Source organism: Caretta caretta, chromosome 3 (genome assembly GCF_965140235.1).
Source record: "Caretta caretta isolate rCarCar2 chromosome 3, rCarCar1.hap1, whole genome shotgun sequence".
In the NCBI taxonomy this organism is placed as follows: domain Eukaryota; kingdom Metazoa; phylum Chordata; order Testudines; family Cheloniidae; genus Caretta; species Caretta caretta.
Genome location: NC_134208.1, coordinates 72286362 through 72309776, shown reverse-complemented (window position 1 = coordinate 72309776; position 23415 = coordinate 72286362). Strand labels below are relative to the sequence as shown.

General features: G+C 37.6%; 1 protein-coding gene across 7 annotated transcripts in view; it reads left to right on the top strand.

The window, feature by feature from the left end:
• EPHA7 (EPH receptor A7) overlaps positions 1 to 23415 on the top strand; it is a 181628-nt gene that overhangs the window by 135374 nt on the left and 22839 nt on the right. For 3 of the 7 annotated variants that reach the window (XM_075126587.1, XM_048844986.2, XM_048844989.2), the window contains 5 exons: positions 7031 to 7155; positions 10220 to 10388; positions 16670 to 16778; positions 17511 to 17566; positions 21883 to 22008. In XM_075126587.1, the coding sequence (XP_074982688.1) occupies positions 7031 to 7155; positions 10220 to 10388; positions 16670 to 16778; positions 17511 to 17566; positions 21883 to 22008 (585 nt within the window). Of the gene's footprint in view, positions 1 to 7030; positions 7156 to 7493; positions 7551 to 10219; positions 10389 to 16669; positions 16779 to 17510; positions 17567 to 21882; positions 22009 to 23415 lie in introns of all 7 variants that reach the window. The other 4 variants (XM_075126586.1, XM_048844982.2, XM_048844983.2 and 1 more) reach the window with 3 other exon arrangements.

Here is a 23415-nt window from a genome sequence, read left to right as displayed (position 1 = left end):
CCCTCCTTGAACAGCCACAAAAGGACTAACAATAATCTAGTCCAGTGGTTCTCAGCTGGGGGCACACAGAGGTCTTCCAGGGGGTACATCAACTCATCTAGATACATGCCTAGTTGTACAACAGGCTACATTAAAAGCACCAGTGAAGTCAATACAAACTAAAATTTCATACAGACAATGCCTTGTTTGTACTTCTCTATATAATGAAATGTAAGTACAATATTTATATTCCAATTGGTTGATTTTACAATTCTATGGTAAAAATGGGAAATTAAGCAATTTTTCAGTAGCAGTGTGCTGTGGCACTTCTGTATTTTTATGTCTGATGTTGTAAGCAAGTAATTTTTCAGTGAGGTGAAACTTGGCGGTATGCAAGACAAATCAGATTCCTGAAAGGGGTCCAGTAGTCTGAAAAGGCTGAGAGCCACTAATCTAGTCCTGTCCTAATATTTTTCTATTTCAGTTTCTTTCTACGTAGACCTTTGCATGCACTGTTTAGAATGGGCCACATACCGAGCTCAGATAAAATGGGTATAAATTCAGAGTAATTCCAGTCTACAATAATCTGCACAGAAAACAGATAGGTAATATATTTTTGAAAGAGACATTATTTAAATAAATATCGGTAATGGTATGATTGGTACTTCCATTTATGATTTGCATTTTTAGGACTGATACCTGAATACTGAATGCTTCATCAATTGGTACAACATGTCCTTATAGAAAAGTGGTGTTAATATTTCATGTAATTTTATTGTAGCCTAAAATAAATCTTTGCAGTGATATAAAAGCAGATCTGAACACTGCATTACGAAAAATCTACCATTTCTGAATAATTGCAGCATACATTGGGGATGGAAAAAAGTACAAGGCCAAAAGCCACACAAGAAATTGTGTTAGGATGCTGTACCATTAAAGCGAATGGGAGTTTTCTGACTGACCTCAATGAGTCTAGCATCAAGCCCTAATTGTCCTAAGTGTCTTATTTTTGTCATAAAATAAAGGGATATATTACAAATAGTCAACTCTGTTCACTTACTTATTATGGCAACACTGATAAGGAAAGCCCAGTTGCATCCATAGTTCCACTATCGTTTTGTAATAGGGATCCCCCAGTTTTGCAGTATTTATTGTCATCAATTCAACAGGATTTCTTCACATAATCCATAGCTGCAGAATTGAACCCCTCTTTCCTTAAGGATTTGAGCAATTTTGTTTAATGCAAACTCCACTTCTACATGTATATTTGTTGCCTGGAAATGTTATTTCAAGACAGATTTCTCACAAAGCACATCAAATGAAAAGTTTCCATGACTGATGTTGCTGGGTGTAATTGCAGTGCATTGATGTACAGAACTTGAAGTCTAACAAATCTTGGAGAAATGGCTGAGTAGCTGTCTTTTGCAAAGTATTTTTATGAAAGCTGCATTTCAGTTGACTTTGTGCTAAAAGTGCTCATGCAATACCTTACTTGCTGATACACAGCAAGCTCCAACTTCCCATACTTTCAGTTTTTCAGCTGACATCGTTTTGGTTGTTTTGTTTTGTTTTTTATTCTGGTTTCAGGTTAATATAAAGAGGAAAGCATTTCATTTCACATCAGTCACTGTGCTTTGGAAATGTTATCACATTGTATTGAGGAAAATTCTAGGACTGAGAACTGTAGAGACTAAGTACATTTATTTAGCTCAGGATGTAGGTTAAAGGCCTGGGCAAGTAGCATGTGTTAAAAAAAAAGTTGGGTGTAAAGGATTAGTTTCTAACACTGTTGTTGCAGTTTTCTATCTATAAGTATTCATATATATTATTAATAACGTGTCACGTGATTGGTTTAGGGAGATGGTTGTAACATGTTGCCCTACTGAATGCAATGTTCTCTCCATAGCAGAGTATTTCCTTGGAATACCCTGCTCCTTTTGACACTTCAGTTTTAATTTTTACTACAACCTGATCTGAAAATGATGACCAGCTTGAAATCCATATAACTTGAAGGCTTTATCAGCAAAGCCCAGCAAAGTTATATTTCTCTATGGCTAAGATGTTGAAAACCAGTGAAAAATCAATTTTTTCTTGTTCTGAATGGTGTATTTGAAGCACTTAAAAAATGGTGAAGGGGTGTGCTGAGTGCCTGTCATGCTAGCAATGTTTTCTTCTGCAGCGTGTGTAGGGACATCCACCTGTCAGCCCTGGTAGGCTGTGAGAGTTTGATGTACCGGTTGTTGTGTCAGCACAAAGGAAGGAAACGGGAGTTGAGGAACGTCAGAAAGAAAGTTGGTAGCAGACCGTGTTCTGAAGAGCGTGGGTTCCCCGATGGAGCACATCATCGAAATAATTAGCTGGATTCTGAGAAATGGTGACTCTTGGGAGCAGTGGTGCATGGGGAGTTGAAGAGTGCACAGCACACTGCCCTACCATCAGGTTCCTAACTGACTGGGAGTGCTGTCAGGGACGGATTAACATGCTTTGACAAATTTTCAACTCACAGAAATGTGGATTAAAAAATTCTATTGGTTTGTTAAAGAATGTTCGCATCCTTCAGGAGAGATTGTGGGGAGGTGTCTGGGTATGGGTTTAAGGATCAGAAAGAAGCCAGAAAGAGGTGGGGGGGAATCAATGAAAACTTGAATACAAAACAGATAGTATTAAAAGAGAGAGACTATGGGGAAAATGACCATAGAGAACAAGAGAGAAAAATTGTAATGGGAATAAAAAATACAGAGGCCCTGATTCTGAGCTGCACCTCTCACAAGGAGCTCAGAAAATGCAGCCCAAGAGGCCAGGTAAAGGTGGCTTAAAGTCACCTCTGTGCCTGTTGAATTTTGGGACCAGCACCCAGACAAAGTTGGAGCAGCCCACGTTGTTGCTCTAACTTATAGTGGTTTCCTAGAGGCACCAGTGAACTGCTCTGCCAGCCCAGAATAGCCAGGGTAGAACACTCTGGTTAGTCAGTCCCTTACCAACATCCCTCCCACCTCCCCCTACTCTATGTCAGGGGCTTCAGGCAGAGCTACAATGTGTCTTGGGGCCGCCTACACCAATCTGGGAACCACTTTGCACCAAGGGAATTACTGATTGTGGCTTTTTTTTTTCACACTAGTACACAGCACAGTCTTCCCTTTAACTAGAAAAAAAAACATATTTTATTTTGCTTTTAAATCAAATCTGTTTTAGGAGAAAATAGGGCTGCCAGTTAACAGGAAATAAGGTTCCCAACTCAAACTACTTTTGCACACCTACAATATAACTTGGAAGGTTTGCAAAATAATCTAATTTTCCTCCTCTCAATTTGTTTTCTCTAAAGGAAAAGATGAAATAATCCCTTTTTTGTTGTACACTTTGTCCAGAGGTTAAGTGGGAGCCGTGCATGGCACACACTACTTTCCCAATATCCCCAGATAAGCAAGGTTAACTAATCCCAAAGGGGGTAGTTCATATTGCTTCCTTGGTTAAAAGAAGAATAAATAGGATGACCAATGGAATGAAAAAATTAAATCAGATAAAACCAAAGGGAGTGAACATTGGGAACAATTTCAGATGACCTCAGTACTGTATAATTGTATTAGAATAAGTATGAACATTAACAATTTTGGACATCTAAAATGTTAAATTAACAGCCTGAAAACATTTTACTGGATGAAATAGAATATGATACATGGAACACAAGGATTCCTCTGAAATTCAGCCAGTATGCTGTTGCTACTCATTTAGACAAAGAAGACAACTAGTTAATCATCACAAAGAAAATTAGACAGAGTAAATTGGTTTGCTGCATTCCAGAGACTTAGCTACCAAAGGAGTATATACCACTAATTAGAGTGAAAATACTCCAAGCATGCAGTTATCGAGAGAGAGAAAGAGAGAGAGAGAGATTTGGAATGCTTCTACTAAACCATGAAGTTTGTGATACAGTTATAAGATTTTATCAGTTCAGCAGCCTATGTTAAGGGACTTCAACTTTGATTATATTGACTAATGACATAATAGGTTATAATGAAAATTATCAGGCATGCCTTGAATCCTTTGTTTCCCTGGATTCTCTGAGCCCTTTAATGAAACATAAATAGGTTACATTTTAAAAGGTATACTAATGCACAATAAAATAAAAAGAGATTAGGAAACACAGGAATTGAGTTTCCTAGAGCAACATTAACTTGGTCATGCTGTGGATATTTTGGCTTTTTCGTTATATTTATACAACATTTAATTTTGAATTAACATAAATGTTAGAGTTTCACTTAAATTAAGAGAAGAAAAATGCCCATGTTTAATATTGGAATGGAAGCGGTTCAAATTAGGCTTTGGGTGAAAGAAAGCAGAGTTCGCCCATTTGCTGCAGCAAAAGGCCCCAGATCTTCTCTGGGTTCCTTATGGATAGAGCCTGAATCCAGTGACATCAGTAGGATCAGGCCTATTAGTTGTCTAGAGATACAGCCATCACAGTGTGAAATGATGCACTATCTGCATACCTGAAAACTAAGCTAACTTTTTTTCCCTGACTAACGGGTTATGACTTTCAGAATCTTAGAGAATTCAGGAGAACTTGTGGAAAACTCCTAAAAATCATGGGATAGACAATATTTTTTTTCACTGATGATTTTCTCCTGTTGCTGATATTAAGCAGTCATTTTTTAAGGCTTGAGTTTTGTGCATTTCTGTGAGAATTTTACCATTTCCCCTGTGCAGCAGCCCCTTCTCCTATAAGAGAAGAGAAACTTTATGATATCATAAAAGGTGTGGGTTTCATTGGGATCTTCTTAAAAAAAAAAAAACTAAGATGCCAAGGAGCATGCTCAGACGTGATTTTCTCCTTTGTTCTCACTCCTTTGGAAGAGTGTCATAATTCATGGGTATTACTGTCCAGCTCAAATGAATGGAAGCAGAATTCCTTTTTTTAGGAATTAGGAATTCCTCCTGCCTGTTAGCATACTAACTACATCTTCCTCATTCTTATCTTCTTTCACAAAGTTATTTTAAACTCCCATTTGAGGCTTATTTTGACAGGCATATGCAACATCTTGGGTGGGTAACATTTTAAGCCTGGTTGTCAATATATGCTTTTTCTAACAATGGCAAAACTGAGTTGCTAGTTTCTTTGGATGCAAATACTAGATGTTAGATCCTTCAGTCTTTTCTAAGTGCCTTGATTGCAGGTTGAAAATTTGTGATATTTAAAGAAGGAATGAAATTTACATATTATGTAATTTTATGCATAAAAAAGCGGGGGCAGGGATTCTTCTGGGAAACAATATTTTTTTTAGTTTCAGAACTACTTAAATAGTCTTTACTGCATCTTTTAAATTTCAGACTATTTCCATCTTCTGAAAGCATTACTAAGTGATTCTTTTTCTGTGCCCCAGAGCCACCTGTTACCTTTGTTGGTAGTGATTATTTTTGTGGGTGTTTGCTATTTTATTATTTTCCATATATAGTTGGTCACTTCTCATGAATTATGACATCTGACCAGAGCAGTGGATCCTATGTCTGACAAAGGTAAAATCAATTTTATTTCTAATTTTGATTTCTTCTATAATGTATGGATCCATTACTCTGAATAGATTTTCTGGATCTGATCCAACTCTCATGAACAACAGTGGGAATCTCACCGTTGATTTCAGTGGGAGGAGTATTAGACCCTCTTAATAAACCTACTCTACATGAACTTGATCCTGCACCATTAGAGTTAATGGGAGCCTTTCCATTGACTTGAACGGTAGTAGGATCCAACTCTGATTGTGCTTGGTATACCATGGGAATGTTGTAAGGACAAGACGTAACATCAAACAGGGCTAAAATGTCATACAACTGACATTTGCAAAATGGTCATATTTGGGTAGTTTTCTATTCCACATTGTAATTTTTTGTCTCCACACGTTTGGAAGTACCCATTAGTGAGATGAAGAAAAGGAGTACTTGTGGCACTTTAGAGACTAACAGATTTATTTGAGCATAAGCTTTCGTGAGCTACAGCTCACTTCTGTCACTAGATCCACTTAATAATAAATAAGAAAATCTGCCACCTTTCAGTATCATTAGACAGGATTACCCATAAATTATTTTTACCCAGAACTTGGATCTGTTGTAAGAGAAATCAAAATGACTTGTGCAAAAACCTTTTCAATCACTTATAACTTAATTATCACTTTATTACCTGACCAATATATTTTCAAATGAGACTGTGGTGTCACACTATTTGCACACCATGCTTCAAGTTCCAAAATTCACCTGGTTTTTGTAATATGTTTATCGAAAGAATGGTGCAGTAGAAAAAACATAGAGTATGGGGGTTTGGGGGTTTTTTGGTTTGCTTGTTTGGGGGGTTTTGGTTCATTTTTGTTTTGTTTTACCTCTTCACTCCACAAGAACATACTGTATTAATTAATTTGTCAAACGTTCCTAAAGCACTGAGATCAAGCCTTTTCACCCCAAAAGGAAGAATGTTTCAGAATGTTTTGAATGAGTGGAAACAAAGGATTATAACTGAAACAGGTTTGTGATGTTTACTATGTAGTTTTCACTACCAAGCAAATTCAGTCATGAAAGAACTTTGCTGGTAATTGTTTGAACTGTATCTGGAAGCAGCCTTTTGAAATCAGCCTAAATATGATAGTCTTTTTGTTTCTTTCTCTTAATTTTTCTTTTATTTTATTTTATAAGTGTTGTCAAAACACATGTAATAAATATTTGGACTCTTAATTTACCACAAGAGATTAATCTGAAAACCTACTTTCCTGGCTTAATTAGAATTCATTTGCTTAATTGTCATTCTGATCCTATCAATTCCAGTTTTGCACTAGCTTGAACAATGCTATCTTGTTGCTGTTTGCACTTTAATTTAGATTTCTATTATGGTTTATGAACAGTAATAAGGTTCTGCTTGAATATTCATTAACTTTTGAATTGTGAGCTATGAAAAGGTGCTTTTCTTTACCTTAATGAAAGTGGCACAGCATGGGACTGATCGGTAGTGACATTTGATTTGAGACATCCAGCAAATTTGCTCATGGTTTATTGACACATCTCGTCCAAACAGCTCCCTCGCAAGTTAGCGAAGTAATGAAAGAGCGAGTGCTGCAAAGGAGCGTGGAGCTTTCCTGGCAGGAACCAGAACATCCTAATGGAGTCATCACTGAATATGAAATCAAGTATTACGAGAAAGTAAGTGTATGTGAAATGCACAACAATTTGCTGTTTGCATCATGTCATCCCACTCTTCCATGGGCAAATTTTAATGCCATAGTAATTATACCAGCTATTATCTGTTGGTGTCATTTCAGGTTGTAGTTGATTTTTAATAACCGTCTTCATATCCCATTAATTTATTATCATGATAGGTTCTGTATATTGTATTTGTATATTACACAAATGAAAACATCCACTCGATAGCATGCTTATCTTGCTTGTTTTTATATGATTACAATAAACAGGACTGTGAATGTTTTTGCAAGAGATTTGTGACTTTTCTGTCTCTTATCCCTTTTTTTTAATACTTCTAGGCTGTTGGAAATGTGCTGTTGAGATCAGACATAAAACAAAGCTCCAGATCATTTTTGGTAATAAAATAACCTATGGCACTTTTGCAGAGTTGGGCATGTTAGACCTGATGTCTCAAATCTTCATCCATTTTCCCTGAAATATCAGCTGGATGAATTATTTTTCACTTGCTCCCCTAAAAGCTCTCAATAATGTGTTGGTAGAAAGTGGTTGCATTTCCATGGTAGGTGAAGTTATCCTTGTATATGTAGCGTGAACTCCTGGGCCCAGTGAAGATGAGGGTTGTTTTGCCATTGACATCACTGAGGCCAGGATTTTAATCTCTGTTAAAAAAATGCTCTATACATGCAAGATATTAATTAATGCTCAAAAGCTTCTAAAAAAAGGCTGAATTAAGATATAATAAAGGAAGGAGCTCTTCTGTGATCACTGTTGAGGATGTATTTTAACTCCATATCTAAGCTAATCATTATATTTATTTCAGAGCTGAGTATGTCAAGTTTCTAGGTAACATACAATTAAATTGAAACCACATTGTATCCAATATCAAATGTCTCATCTAGTTTTCTGTGCTGAATAACACAAATATACTTATCTGATTATTTTTACATGGGTTAGAAAGGAGAGTAAAAAGGTAGATAGTTTATAATGATCGTAACTCTGAGTTACTTGGTTTAATTTCTCTTATTACAACACTTGTCAGAGAGCTGCATACCTCAATTTTTATAGCTTGCAAGAGAAATTTTACTGTTTGTACAAGTTAATTCATTTTTTCACAGACCCACAACAGTGAAATTCTATCTTGGGATAAATTCCAAGTCTTCAAATGTTTACCAATGACTAAACAATGTTATTTTTTACATATCCTAAATAGTTTCTTGCCTGTAAAAATCATCATTGGTCTTTGTAAAACACTGAAAATGCTCGATGAAATCACAAAACATTTAGCTTTTTGTGAATAGGACTCATGAGAATATGATTTTTATAATTTATTCAATATATTTGTGTTGTTTTAGTGAGTTATGCAAACAGGAGATTGGCAATAAATGTATTAAATCATTGCTATAAGAGAAATATCTGCCAGTCATAAATTAAAATTAAATTAATTAATGAGAATTCAAGACTAAGGATCTGATCTTGCAAATATTCACTCAGAAACTAAACTTTGCAGCTGGGAGTAGTCTTTTGAATTCAGTGGGACTGCTCACATGCATGTACAAGCAAATGTATTTTAATTTGAAATGTGTGTCTGACTCTTGCTTACAGGAAGAGTCACACAGTTATATAACTTCCTGAACTTTCACCTTGTTTTAGAACCAAACAAAAGTTTCAAAGGTTCTGACATGTTCTGATAAGTGTTTCTTCGTGTCTGATTTCTGGCTAGGGCTGGAACTGGAAGTGCCAGAAATCTCACAGGTAAGCCTGTTCTTGTGAGATTTCTAGCCCAGTTTTTCCCCCCAAATTCAAGAGGTTTTCAAAGTTCAAATAAGCTTAGTTTATGTATTCGAACCCAAACTCTGAACTTCTGAAGTTCTGCTGACGTTTACAGTACTATTCACCATTTCCTGGTATTTCTGCTTCCTTCTCCTTCCGCATCCCCTTTCCTCTCCTTCCCCCCACATACACACACATTTCACCATCCCTAACCATGCTTATAAATGATTGATTTCCTCTTGGGGAAGATATGAAAAAATATTTCTACACTATCTGACATGTTCACTCAAAAGACAGGGTGGACAAACCATGGGAGAAGGCATTATCACATCTTGTACAAGAAATCTGACACATCATATGAAAAGCTATATTTCAACACAAGGGCTTTGTTGTTATACTGAAATACAGTGGACAGAATTCTCCACTGGTATAGTTGGGCAAAATGCCATTGAAATCAACGGAGTTGCCCATATCTACACGGAAAGAGAATTTGGCCCAGCAAATGCCTTGTATGGGTTGCTATCTGAATTATTTTATAGTTTCTGATACAGCTTGTGTAGCATTTAAAAAATGAATAATTATGTATAGATATTGCTATTTTTATTTTTTTCTGGGCCAAATCCTGAACTCCTTATTCGGTTTTTAATCTGTTTTACCTTATGAAATGGAATCAATGTCAATTTGCCTGAGTGAAATCTGCGTTAATAGTCAAGGACCTCCATGTTTGGTCCAGTATCTGGTAGATCGCTATTGGCACTAAAATAGATGTAGAAAGCTGTAGAAAAGAAAGCAAGTAGCACTGCTCTGATGAAAATGGAGCGCTCCCTATATCTTTTGAGGACAGTCAGAGTTGTCTGAATAAGGGGTTCAGGATAAAGACTATTTACTGTGGAACAATTCGAGAAATTGTTTTCATTAAATGTAGGAGCTGAGTTGTGAAGATACCATTTTAATGTTGTTCCTCAACCAACAGAGAACTTCTTTGGAGTTCACTGATGATCAAACTGTTCCTCAGAATCTGAGGAAATGAGGCACAAAGGCAATCATTTTATCTCTGGATTTTTATGACTAACAGCATGTGCTTCCCATTTAAATTTTATGTCATTTTAAGAACCCCTGAATGAAATGACACTGTGTTGTAATGCTCCACAGAGTGTGCTACATTCTTTATAAGGGGGAAAAAACCACAGCAAGTTGAAATAAACTGCCAGGACCAGTTGTCAGTTGTTTGTGTGCAACAATAATGAAATCTGACCTGGAAATATAACTTCATCCTTTGTCTTATTGTTTCTAGGATCAAAGAGAGAGGACTTATTCAACAGTAAAAACCAAGTCCACTTCAGCTTCCATTAATAATTTGAAACCAGGAACAGTGTACGTTTTCCAGATTCGTGCTTTTACTGCTGCTGGTTATGGAAATTATAGTCCCAGACTAGATGTTGCCACATTAGAGGAAGCCACAGGTAAAATGTATTCACGTTTGAAGGCAATTAACATTTTTAGTAGGAAAAAATGATATACTATAGTGTTATCTGAACTAGAAAGGATGGAGTTTGTGCTAATGTAGCATTTTTCTGTGGATGAAATCTTATACTTTGGGAAGACATGAATTACTACCATTGTATTTTGGTATGGGTGATGAGCTGCCTATTGTGTTTTATCATAATACAAGTAATTATAGTGCTATAGATAGCCAGGGAAGAATTGTAAGTTATTGGGCTATCCCTGTCTGATGGCCCCATTCTATAGAGAGAAGGGATGTTTGGCCCAAATACTACCCTTTGCTCTCCCCACATAAAAGGAGATTGGTGGAAAGATGGAGGACCCCACAGGACTTTCCAATAATAGGGAGTGTGTCTCTACTCACACTTTGCCAGATCATTTAATTTTTTCTAAGAAGTACATAGCCTTCTTTTCCTCCTAAACCCTCACCACCACATAGCTACATATAATGAGGACTGTGGGACTACAGCAATTCTTGCACTTTTTGTGGGACCAGATGGGAAAAGAAGCAGAAGAGTGAGGAGCCTGAGAATGTTAGTCACTGAGCTCTAGAAACAGTGAGATCCCTTACACAAACTACCTACCTGACAGCTCCACAACTCTGCTGCCTCTAAAGCAAAGGTTTCCCTGTTTTGGGTCATCTGTTTCAGGTGGACCTTTCTGCCAAACAGGTCAGCCTCATGGAGCCAGAATATGTAGCCTGCCATTGCTTGCAAGGTGAAAAGGCCATGGATTTAGTATGTTAAATATGGTATTTCTTTATGCTTTGCAGAATTTCTGTACCAAGATACACATTCAGTGCCTGACTTTAATTGTATTTAGGTATTACAACCATGAGACAGAGGAAGTTTATAGTTAGGTCTTGCTGCTGACCTTTATTTGTTTGAAAAAATGGAAGACTGTGAAAATGAAGTTCAGTGCAAATTATAACACATCATATTCTTTCCATTTTAGCCAGTCTGTTGATAGACTTTGCTTTGAATATATTTTTGGCAAATAAATTCAATGTTTAGTCCTTATTTATGATTCTCTCTGTTTTAGGCACCCATCACTTTGGTATTTAAGTTCTAATTATCAATGTCTCTAATTTAGTGTCTGTAATCTGTTTCATTTTGGTTGACCAATCAAGAAGAGGTTCTCCATGTTTATAGTCCATGTTGTAGACTGGAATAGTCACTGAGAGTAAGCATAGATTATTTTAGGATTCAACATTTTTGACAGGATCTACAAGTACCAGTAAGTATGCCAGTGGTTCTCAATTTATTTATCATTGTGGGCCACATTTGTCGCAGGAGCCGGGTGACAGGGCAGCAGCAGCCCGGACTCCTTCCGCTGTGCAATGCCAGCCAACTGGCTGGCTGGCTGCCCTGGACTTCTCCCTCCATGCGGGGCCTGCCTTTAGCATGTAGCTGAGCTGGGCTGCAGCTGTGTGATAATGGGGCCACATGCAGCCAGTGGGCCACATGTTGAGAACCGCTGATGTATGCCAACATTTGACAGACCAGGAAAAACAATAGTGCAAATATTCCATAGGCTTCTTAATGTATCCCATTTTTGACTCTTATAATGAGAAATTTCAGACAGACTAACAATCCAGTACGCACTGAAAAACTTTGAAATTAGGCTGGGCAAAAACATGTCACAAGGTAGCTTTCTGTTGTGACATACCACATAAGCTGCCTCATTCCTCAATTTAAAAAAAATTGGTTTTCACTTTGAGAGGGATTTTTTCTCCCCCGATACATTTTGGGTTTATTTATGTCCTTTCTCTGAAACATCAGGGATATCCATGTGTGAACATGGGACATTGGGTGGGGTGGGCCAGGGCTCTGAAGTGGCATTGAGCATTCTTTCTATCAGGTGCTTAGCTGGCAGGTTCTTGTTCACATGATCAGGGTCTGACCGTTTGCCATATGTGGGTTCTGGAAGGAATTTTCCCCAGGTTAGATTGACAGTGACCTTGGTGAGTAGGGGTTGCCTTCCTCTGCAGCATGTGGGTATGGGTCACTTTCAAGGATTATCTGAGAATCTTACTTTATCATTTCCCTGCCATTGCTGGGGCCTCGGGCAACGTGCCCCTCGGTCCCTCCTGTTCTCTGCCTATGGACAGAAAAGTCTAGTCTCCTGTGGGTTGTAGCACTTCAGTTTTGCTTCTGTTGTTGGGTTTAGTGTGCGGGTGCTGGGTGAAGTTGGTGGCCTGTGATGTACAGAAGGGCAGACATATTCTTGTGGTCCCTTCTGGCTTTAAACTCTGACTCTATTTCATACTTTAATCTAATTGAGGCTTTGGCAGCATTTAGAAGGGAGACCTCCAAGAAAACTCAAAATGCTTCAGGGAGCTGAGTAGATAATTTTGTATGTGACTCCCATCAAAGCGAGAAGCACACAGTGTTCTGTAGTAGTGGTGGTGGACCACTGTCAGGGTGCCTGGACTTCCCAATATTAGGGGCTTTTTCCTGTATAGGCAATTATACCCTCTTCCCAAAAAAAAAGTGTCCCTGATTTTTCACACTTCCTATCTGGTCACCCTAGCCACTCTAATGCTGTAGGTGCCGTCTTCCACATGATTTCTGGAGCTGGTTCTTGGATCTGGCTGAAGAGATCAGATCCCATGAATGACATTTTTGAAATAGTGATGATGATAACCCTGGTGTTCAGCATCCACATTCAGATAAATATATTTTGCCCACCTAAATTTTCTATCAAGTTTCAAATGTGTTTTCACTTATTATCCCAAACTGTTGTGTGAGCAGTGGTGCTGTACTCACTAAAACAGATATTATCTTCCCTTCTGGATGGCAGCATTTCAGTGCTGGGAGAAGGAGGCTCTTTGTATAGTAAACACACACAAATTTTTATGCTGTACATATTTGTATAAAAAAAGTTTAAGATTATCTGTAAAGCAAGATATGTGTATTCTGCATGTCACAGATCAAAGTGTATGAATCATTATACATTGGTTTGTAGAGATACAAGTCCCCAGGGGAGTATTATAAATCTACACGATGTCCCTCATATTATCATTTTGTCTTTTGATTTGTTGGATTTATTTGAAAGATGGTTTAAATCAATTACAGCCAGCAGATCTGAAGAGGTTCATGTGCACTATTTATTCCAATAAGTATATAATAAGGTGTTATTGTGCTCCTGAATTGTACTCTTGAGTTCAAACAGAAGTATGTAGTGAGCTGGTTGAAAAACTGGATATATTGGTATTTTTATCAAAATTTTGATAGGAAAAAAAGAAACAAAATATTTGTGAAAGTATGCAGACATCTGTGAAGTAGAGCTACAACCGTCCTGCTTTTATCAGACCACACACTGTTTGAGGGATCTTTCACCACAGATAGAGCATTAGACAGGGATGTCTGTTCTTAGATGGGGATATACACACTTGAAGACTTCAGTATCAAAGAAAGATTTTGTGAGGAGCCTGTTTTAACCCTTCTTACACACGATTCCACTGTGTGTGGAGAGAAAGGGGGGGATGAACTGGGATCAGAATCAATTATTTAATATTCCAGGGATCTAAATGTAGTTTGGAATGAGTTACCTATCTCACAAGCATGCAAAGTGGAATATATTTGTTCTAGAATTAGCATTTCAAAATTATGGGCTTTGATAGGAAACTCTATCATCTGCCATAACTGTGGCAATCAAGGAGTGGTTAATGCAAATAACTACTCCATAATTGGCAGTTAGAAGTTTAAGTCTATCTCCATATATTCCTGTTATCCACTACAGGGGTAGTCCTTTAGGCATCTCCATAACTTTTCAACCCTTTGACTTGTCAAAGCTTACCCAAATCATAGTTACCCATGACTATCTTTAATAACATCTCATCCTTATTTAGCACTTTTTATCAGTAGATCTGAAAGTGCTTTACAAAGCAGGTTAGTATCATTATCCCCATTTTACAGGTGGGGAAAGGGAAACCCAGAGAGTTGAAATGACTTGCTCAAGGTCTCCCAACAGGGCAGGGGTAGAGCCAGGAATAGAACACTAAACTGGGAGAAGAGGTAGATACGCTGGAGGGTAGGGAATAGGATACAGAGGGCCCTAGAGAAATTAGAGGATTGGGCCAAAAGAAATCTGATGAGGTTCAACAAGGACAAGTGCAGAATCCTGCCCTTAGGACGGAAGAATCCCGCACCGCTACAGACTAGGGACCGAATGGCTAGGCAGCAGTTCTGCGGAAAAGGACCTAGGGGTTACAGTGGACGAGAAGCTGGATATGAGTCAACAGTGTGCCCTTGTTGCCAGGAAGGCTAATGGCATTTTGGGCTGTATAAGTAGGGGCATTGCCAGCAGATCGAGGGACGTGATCGTCCCCCTCTATTCGACATTGGTGAGGCCTCATCTGGAGTACTGTGTCCAGTTTTGGGCCCCACACTACAAGAAGGATGTGGAAAAATTGGAAAGAGTCCAGCGGAGGGCAACAAAAATGATTAGGGAACTGGAACACATGACTTATGAGGAGAAGCTGAGGGAACTGGGATTGTTTAGTCTGCGGAAGAGAAGAATGAGGGGGGATTTGATAGCTGCTTTCAACTACCTGAAAGGGGGTTCCAAAGAGGATGGATCTAGACTGTTCTCAGTGGTAGCTGATGACAGAACAAGGAGTAATGGTCTCAAGTTGCAGTGGGGGAGGTTTAGGTTGGATATTAGGAAAAACTTTTTCACTAGGAGGGTGGTGAAACACTGGAATGCATTACCTAGGGAGGTGGTGGAATCTCCTTCCTTAGATATTTTTAAGGTCAGGCTTGACAAAGCCCTGGCTGGGATGATTTAGTTGGGGATTGGTCCTGCTTTGAGCAGGGGGTTGGACTAGATGACCTCCTGAGGTCCCTTCCAACCCTGATATTCTATGAAACCAGGTTTCCTCAGTTCCAGAGCAGTGCTCCCAACATGAGGAGTCATTTCCTCTCTTTAAAAGTTATGCACTGTGCAACAGATATTTCATGTGAGTATTCCATTAAAGAGTGGACATGTATACAAATAATGAGATCTTCCACCGTTATATGAGATAGGAAGTTTGAAAAATATAGTTGTATCCTCATTGTTTGGGGAATAAACATTCTCCAAACTTAAGAGGGTTAGGAAGAAAGTTCCCTTATTGGCAGTTTATTCCATAACTGCCTACTGAGTGGTTTCTTGCACCTTCTTTTGAAGCAACTAATACTGGCCACTTTAAGAAGCAGAGGAATCATGCTGATCGGCTCGCCTGCTGCCAAACAGAGCAAAGAATATGTGAGTTTTGTTTCCATGGGAATTCTGGAACAGGAACCTGATTTTGAGTTTATTTCAGTGGCCCCAGATCTGTGGAACTCACAGGGCCCTGACTCCAGCCATTCTGTTTTAGTTAACAATACAAAGTCTTAATCATATAACAATACCACCTCAGATGTATTTAATGAGCCAGTGCCACACTTTCTTGCTCTTATCCCTCCACTGCCTCCAAATGACTCACTTCCAGAATGTTTTTTTTCGACAATGTTGCCTGACATCTGTTACTTGAGTCTAAAGTTCATGGGCCAGATCCTCAGTGGTGTAAATCAGCACAACTCCATTGACTTCAGTAGACCTCTGTTGATTTACCCTTTCTGAGCACGTGGCCCCCTCAATATATGGCAAGCAAGCTACATACATTTCAAAGAGAGGTTCCTCAAGTAGGGTGCTTATATCCTCAGTTTACATTAATGTGACATATATATTAACAATAGTAGAGTCACTGCGTAAAAAAATAGTGGAATAATGTGCAGATTTCTTGGAATGTAAGTCCTTTGAAGCAAGGATTGTGTTTTCTCTTGCATTTGGAAAGCACCTAGCACGGTGGGTGCATCTGGAAACAAATGATAAATAATAGTAACAATAATTATAGAGATGAAAATGATCAAGATGGGAGAAAAACATGATGATTCAGAAATTGATGCACATAGGGCTCCTTTAGGTTGGATCCAGTCCTAGAAAATAGTTATTGTATGTTTTCAACTAAAACACCTCACTTCTAAAGTCCTGTTCCCCTTGGATACTCATTAACTCACCCAACATTTCTGATGAACTTAGGATAGATGCCTTTCTTTTAGACCAACATTATCGTAACATTTAATGTCTGTACAAAGTTTCAGATTACAGAAGAGGTAAACTATCTGTCTGTGATTTATGAGGGTTTATTTAACCTTTGCAGTTCCTTTCTACAGTATATTTTGAGTTAATCTTTAGCTCTTTGCTCTGTTTGTAGCCACAGCCGTTTCCAGTGAGCAGAATCCTGTCATTATCATAGCTGTGGTTGCTGTGGCAGGCACCATCATTCTGGTCTTCATGGTGTTCGGATTCATCATTGGACGAAGGTACTGTACATTGTGTAGCTGTTGGCATTTCTAGCCCCACTGTTGTAGATTCCTTGGAATTATACCAGCCTGTATCTTAGAATCTGTAAATGGAAACAAAAGCAATGTATAATCTAATATGGACAATTTAGATCTAAATGTCATTATAGGATGACAAATTAGCCCACTTACTTTACATTTGGAAGGACTCTGTTCGCTTAAGAAATGCTTTGTGTCTTATATTAGGTGTCTTCTAAATATTTGTAGCTTCTCTGATCTTTTTCCTTGAAGTGTGCTATTTCTGTTGAATTGTTCACACATGGAGAAGCTTGACATTTTACCTATTCAGCCATTCAAATAACACTTGCATTTGGGGACAAGAGCCAGAGAAGTAAATTTAAGAGCAGCATCATGTCAAAAATACCAGCCTTGTCACTCCTTCAGACTCTTTAATCTTCAGGCTATTTTGCTCATAGCATCACAGAAAGTTTCTAATGAGGACTCCAATTTTGTTGTTTAAGCCTTTAGAACTCTTCCCAGCAATTATTAGATACAAAAGCCTTTTGATTGGAACTGTTCGTGTTTTGTTTTAAAACCTGTTATTGAAAGAATTACAGCTGGGATATTTTTTAAATGCCTGCTGGAGTTAGGCTGCTAACTTCCAAAAATTCCAATCTAGTAGAACTTTAAATATAAGGCAGTAAATCATTATTTTCCTGTAAAACTGACTTGTTTTTATTTTATTTTTTTCAGGCACTGTGGGTATAGCAAAGCTGATCAAGAAGGGGATGAAGAACTTTACTTTCATTGTAAGTGTTTTGCTTCCCCTCCCACCCCTCAGGAATTCCCAACCCAATTATAAGACATTTGGACTGGCAGTATTGGAATATAGACAATACCAAAACCACATTCCTATAAAGAAAGGGCTATAATAAATCTGAAATGCTGTGTAAACAGCAAGTGTGAAGTTAAAAACCATAAAAATATATGACCTACACAAAAAAGGAGACAGATTATCAACATTGTTCATGCCATGCATTTTATTTCTGTACATTTGTGCGACATACTGTTGTTCCCATTCTGAATTTTTCTTTTGAATAATTGTTTCACACCATCCTAATGATCCCCCTGGAGATGCTGTAAATTGATAGGTCCTTGGCCAAGTGTCTGTGTGAGCTTTCCCTCAGGCAAGCTTCAGATTAAGAAAGTAAGGGTCACTGTGTCACCCCAATAGTGAAACTGTTCTGGTCAAGAATTGTTTTCTGCTACTGTGAACTTTGCATCACCAACATTTGTAGATCATAATATTAATAGAAAATAAAATAAAATGTGAGAAAAGGCTCATCTCTGTAATTCCCATTCTCTGCATTGAGTTGCAAAAATAGCACTAAAAACTGCTCCCACTGAAATCAGTGGTGAAAGATTGGCCTAATACCTGTTCACCCAGTATTAAGGAATGCTGTCAAGACAACAAGAAGGGTAATAGATACTCAGTACATTTTGTTTCTTTGCCCATTTCTCATACTTGTCATTAGGCAGATTATTATAAGACTTATTAAACTGTGCAAAAATAGTTTGACCATCTGTATCAGTTCAAACAGGTAACATAAAATCATGAAATACAGCATAATTGCTTTTCAGTAGCGCCTCCAGGAATCTTTTGACATTTTTTTTTCCATCGGAAAATGCCAGTTTATCAAAACCAAAACTTTTCATAGATGGTTCTAACAAATGTCTCAACTCAAAAAATCTGAAGAAGTTTTGAAATTGTCCAAATGTTTTGTTTCAGCATTTTCTAAACAAAAAATTCCAGTTTTGGAATTGACTTTTTATTTTAAAAACATAAGCTAATTGTAGTAGAAATAAATTCAAAAACTTTAAAAATGATCAGAATTGGAAGAAAATGTTACAACTGATGCAAACAGAATTTTTTTATGATTATTATTTTCATTTCACAATTTCTTTTTTTAAGATTGTCCTTTTGTTACAATTTAGGACAGGATTTAAAAAAAAAAAATCTCAATTTTTTTCACAGGACGCAAAAACCATTTCCTATCCAGCTCTAATTTTAAGTTGTGATACAAAATAATGTTCTGACTATGCCAGTATCCTCTCATACCTTATAATTTAAATATCAATAGAATACACTGTTGATTCTTACCATGCCACCAATTATCTTTATCACTTACTGTCACTGCAGCCATAGGTTAATTTTTACAAATGACTGCCAACAAAAATACATTTTTTTAATCTTGTATTGCTTTGTGTTAAAGTTACGGTGTCATTAGTTTATCAGGGTCTGGTATCTCATAGTGGATGAGGCAGTTACTAACCACAAACCTTACCTTCTAGTAAGGCTAGCCAAAGACTGAGGTCAAAGTTGTGTCAAGATTTCTGTCTGACCTTTCTAGCCTGACAATATTTGGTCAGCCTGGACTCCCTGAGTTCTGGATGTGTCACTGCCTTAAGTCACTTCATTTATGTGCAGGGTGTATTAAATCAAATGGTGACATCATTACCGCCTTAGTCAGACAACCTATTATATTGTAGATAAAAAGTGGAAAATAGAAATGGGAGAAGGATTAATTATCACATAGCCTGCACTCTAGCTTATTTTAAAAAACTGCATCAGAAATCTGATGCTATTTAACTGTAGCTAGATGGTTACAGATTTGAAAATTGCCTCTTTTCGTTTACAATATAGGCTTTATACATCTCCAAAAGATCCACTTCTTTTTTATCTGGGAGGAGAGAAATCAATTGCATTTTCTTTTATTTGCCTGTAAAGGCAAAAGAATATACCAGCTAAAGAATTCCTTTCCCCAATCTAAATTATGAATGATCATTTTCAGATTCTAAGTTTCAGTGAAAATGTGAATAGGTTGATGAGGAAGCTAGTGCTTAATATTCAGCAGCTGGTCAGGAAATTCTTTCTTTCTTTCTTTCTTTCTTTCTTTCTTTCTTTCTTTCTTTCTAGAAATCTAGTTATCTAATATTCAATAACTAGAAAATATGTCAGAACAGTTAACATACACTGCCTTTATTAATACTGTAGCATGAAATATTAAAAAATAATTTTTTTACCAAGCTACTTTTTAATGTTTTTGATGGAAAGTTTGGTATTTAATTTGATTTGATGACTAAATCCCCAGTAAGATGAAACACAACACTGTGGTCACCAGCTATTTACAATTTGTTGTCCTTTTGTTCCTTTAGTATCCAGACAATTTTCTTATGTTCTAAGACACAGATTCAATTTTCACAGTAACTTGAAAGCAACCATTTAACTAGTTTTAGACCACTGCATTTAATGGAATGTCCAATCTTTTATTTCAGTCCTCCTCAACTTTCCATGGCCCCAAGTGCTACATTTAAAGATATAAGCACAATGGAGGAGTTTTGTCAAGCAATTCCAATTTACATTTTGTTTCCTCCTACCATTTCTTTTAACAATGTGTTCGAATCCACAGCAGCACTATTTCAGGTTGGTATGCCAAGATAGCTTTGGCCTGTCAAAATGTTTTATGACAGCTTGAATAAAGAACCATCAGAGCCCCATTTGAGATTCACAAGGTTACCTCCAATCCAGGCCCTTATCACAGACTCAAGAGGATGGCTCATTCTCCATCTGCCTGCCTGAAAGCACAATATAGGAAGTTAACCTATTGTTTTCTTCTTTCTTTCTCTGATCTTCTTGTTTCATTTAAATGACAAATAAATGTTTATCTGCTCAGAAACTTGGAATGTAATTAAGATTAGAAATAAATCTGTCAAAATACAGATTATAGCAAAAATTAACTTCTAGATGAAATCTTAAATTATTTCTACAGGAATTTGGTATATTCATTTGGCTCTTCAAACTTCCTATCTCTGGTTTTGCCTGTTTTCCATTATATGATTTCTTTTCCAATTATTTTATTTGAAACCTATTAACGCATACCACTAACTGAGCTATTATTAATTACATTTCAAAATGTGCAATAGATTCACATCTAACTAAGAGGTTGCATGGCACTCTTAAGTTATCTGTTTTGTATTGATTTCTGATCCAATTCCTACATCTCAATAATTCAGCAATTCAGTATTGTTAAAATAAGAACATTCTTTCTTATTTTCTTATAGAGAACAATTATTATATCTTTTTAAATATGCTGATTTGATTGCAGCCCATGATTGTAATAGTTGGGATCCAAACTTCTTCTGTAACAATAATTTAGTTAACAGACTTTTAGTATGGACCCTCAAACTTATTTTGGCTTTACCACAAGTCCTGAACAAAGGGCAGCGTGTAGTTGTGTTGCCCCAGGAGCAAAGCAGAAACTGATTGTCCCTTGGTTACCCCTCTGCTCCAGGAAGGAAGCAGACTGCGTCACCATATAACTGGTGCCCCCTACTTCCTCAGCTGAGATAGTTGGTGCATAAGGGGGTGAGGGGAGGAGCCAAGGTTCCACCCACTTCCTCCCTTGCTTGGGAAGGGAAGTATTTTTCCCATAGAATCTGCTCTCCCATCCTGTGTTTCGTCCATGGATGTGGGTAGCCCACAGAGAGTAAGGACGTTCCTGCTGTCCCCTTGCACACCAGCTCAGGAGCGTAGCCAGCCTTCTAATGTGGCCTATGAAATGATGGTTAGCTTCTGTAACCATAGCCTATAAACACTGTTAAATTCTGTTAAAGTATATTGAAAAAGGAGCGGGAGCTCTCATCTCCAATCCAGCAACAAGGGGTAGTTGTGGGAGAGTGCTGCTTACCCAGGCCAGGACAGGAGGTGGTGGTCCCCTCTACTTTTTTGGGGGGGAACTGTCCCTTCCTTCCTCCCAGTTCCCTCTTACTTTAATTCCTGATTACATTTTACCCATTGAAAACTATTTAATATTCATTACTTTTATGAAAGACTTCACACTTCCAGCCACAGATATAGTTGCTAATGACAAAGGATCATGCCCTTGTGTGAGGAAGCTTACAGATGATGCCTCAGACTAAAGTTGTCTCTTAAAGCTGCTCTGATTCCGGTGGCATGGAAGCAGGTTCACTGTTCCAAGGAGCATTCTGCATAATGAAATTCCTGGGCTGACTGCACAATAAGTGCTTTGCTTCATCACAGTCATGCTTTCTTACATCATTACAGTTAAATTTCCAGGCACCAAAACCTACATTGACCCTGAAACCTACGAGGACCCAAATAGAGCTGTCCATCAATTCGCCAAGGAGCTAGATGCCTCCTGTATTAAAATTGAGCGTGTGATTGGTGCAGGTAAGGCTGCTGTGGTTTCTGTATTCAACTGTTCCATTTAGCTGGGATCAAAGCTCATACATCATAATGACAGGCAAATAATTATCTCAAGTATAGAACTTTTTGCATTTACCAGAGCGGACAGAGCAATGAAGCTGTATTTGCTTATAAAATGTAAAAAATAATTATAGAAAAATAAAGAGGCTTGTGTGGGATTAAAAGCTTGTATGCTTCTAATTCCAGAGCCATTTAAAACAATTGCAAACAACATTTTTTTAAGTAATTTTTTTACCTGTTCATTGTCGGAGTAAAGAGGTTGGATGTTAGTGTAAATCCTGCTCGCTTTACTCACATAAGTAGTTCCCTTGACTTCCATGCATTCAGAAGGCAGGATACAGCCTGTAATGTATGGTCTAATGAGGTTTTTTTAATAGAACAGAATCCTCTTTTAAAACTTTTTGTTGCAACCATTCTACCTTTTTAAAAAATAAATAAATATATTTTATTAGTACAAAAAAGTTCTTGTTTTACCTCTCATGCTGGATTGTAATTGTACTGGCATTACATTGTTTTTCTTCCTCTTGAACTGTCTACCACCTACTTAAGTAGTGTGGTGTTCATACTCTAAGAAAGCAATTTCATTGTTTGCTTTAATGAGATATGTGACATTTTTATTGCACTAGCCGATGTAGTGAAATTAAGTTTCCATGGGTAGGAAAAATATCAAATACTTTGGATTCCTGGAAGAAACATTCCATTGCCTTCCTGTTCTTTTTATCATGTATTGTTAAAATACTTTATAAATCACCCTACTATGGTTTGTCAAGCATTGTATATTATGTGTAGCATTGCTATTTAAAAAAAAAACTACAAATATTAAGTTTTAGTCTATAAAAAGGAATGACAGCACTTAGAATTAGCTGATATTCCACTTTCAGAATCATGTTCCTTAGGTACCCTTACACATGATGAATGTTACCTTACTTCAGGTGTAGCCCCACTGAAACTAATAGAACTTCTTACGCAGAAAGCTGCTACTCAAAATGAGTAAAGGCATCCAAGTCAGGTTCTTAGACTGGGTCTACACTACCACTTTCTTCAGTGTAACTTATGTCGCTCAGGGCTGTGAATAAGCTGCCCTCCCCTGCCACCCCCCAAGTGACGTAAGTTACACCGACCTAAGCACGAGTGTGGACAGCACTATGTCAGCAGGAGGGCTTCTCCTGCCAACATAGCTACTGTCCCTTGTGGATTTATGTGCATCTGCGCCGATGTGGCGCTTCTAGTGTGGACTGGCCCTAAGTAAGTGGCATTTAGCATGATACTAGAACAGCAGTATTTCTTCCAATACAGCATTACTCTTCATGCTGCCCGTTTAAAATTCAAGATTGGTACAGTACAATCAGTAAACGTGGTCTTTGCTGGTGT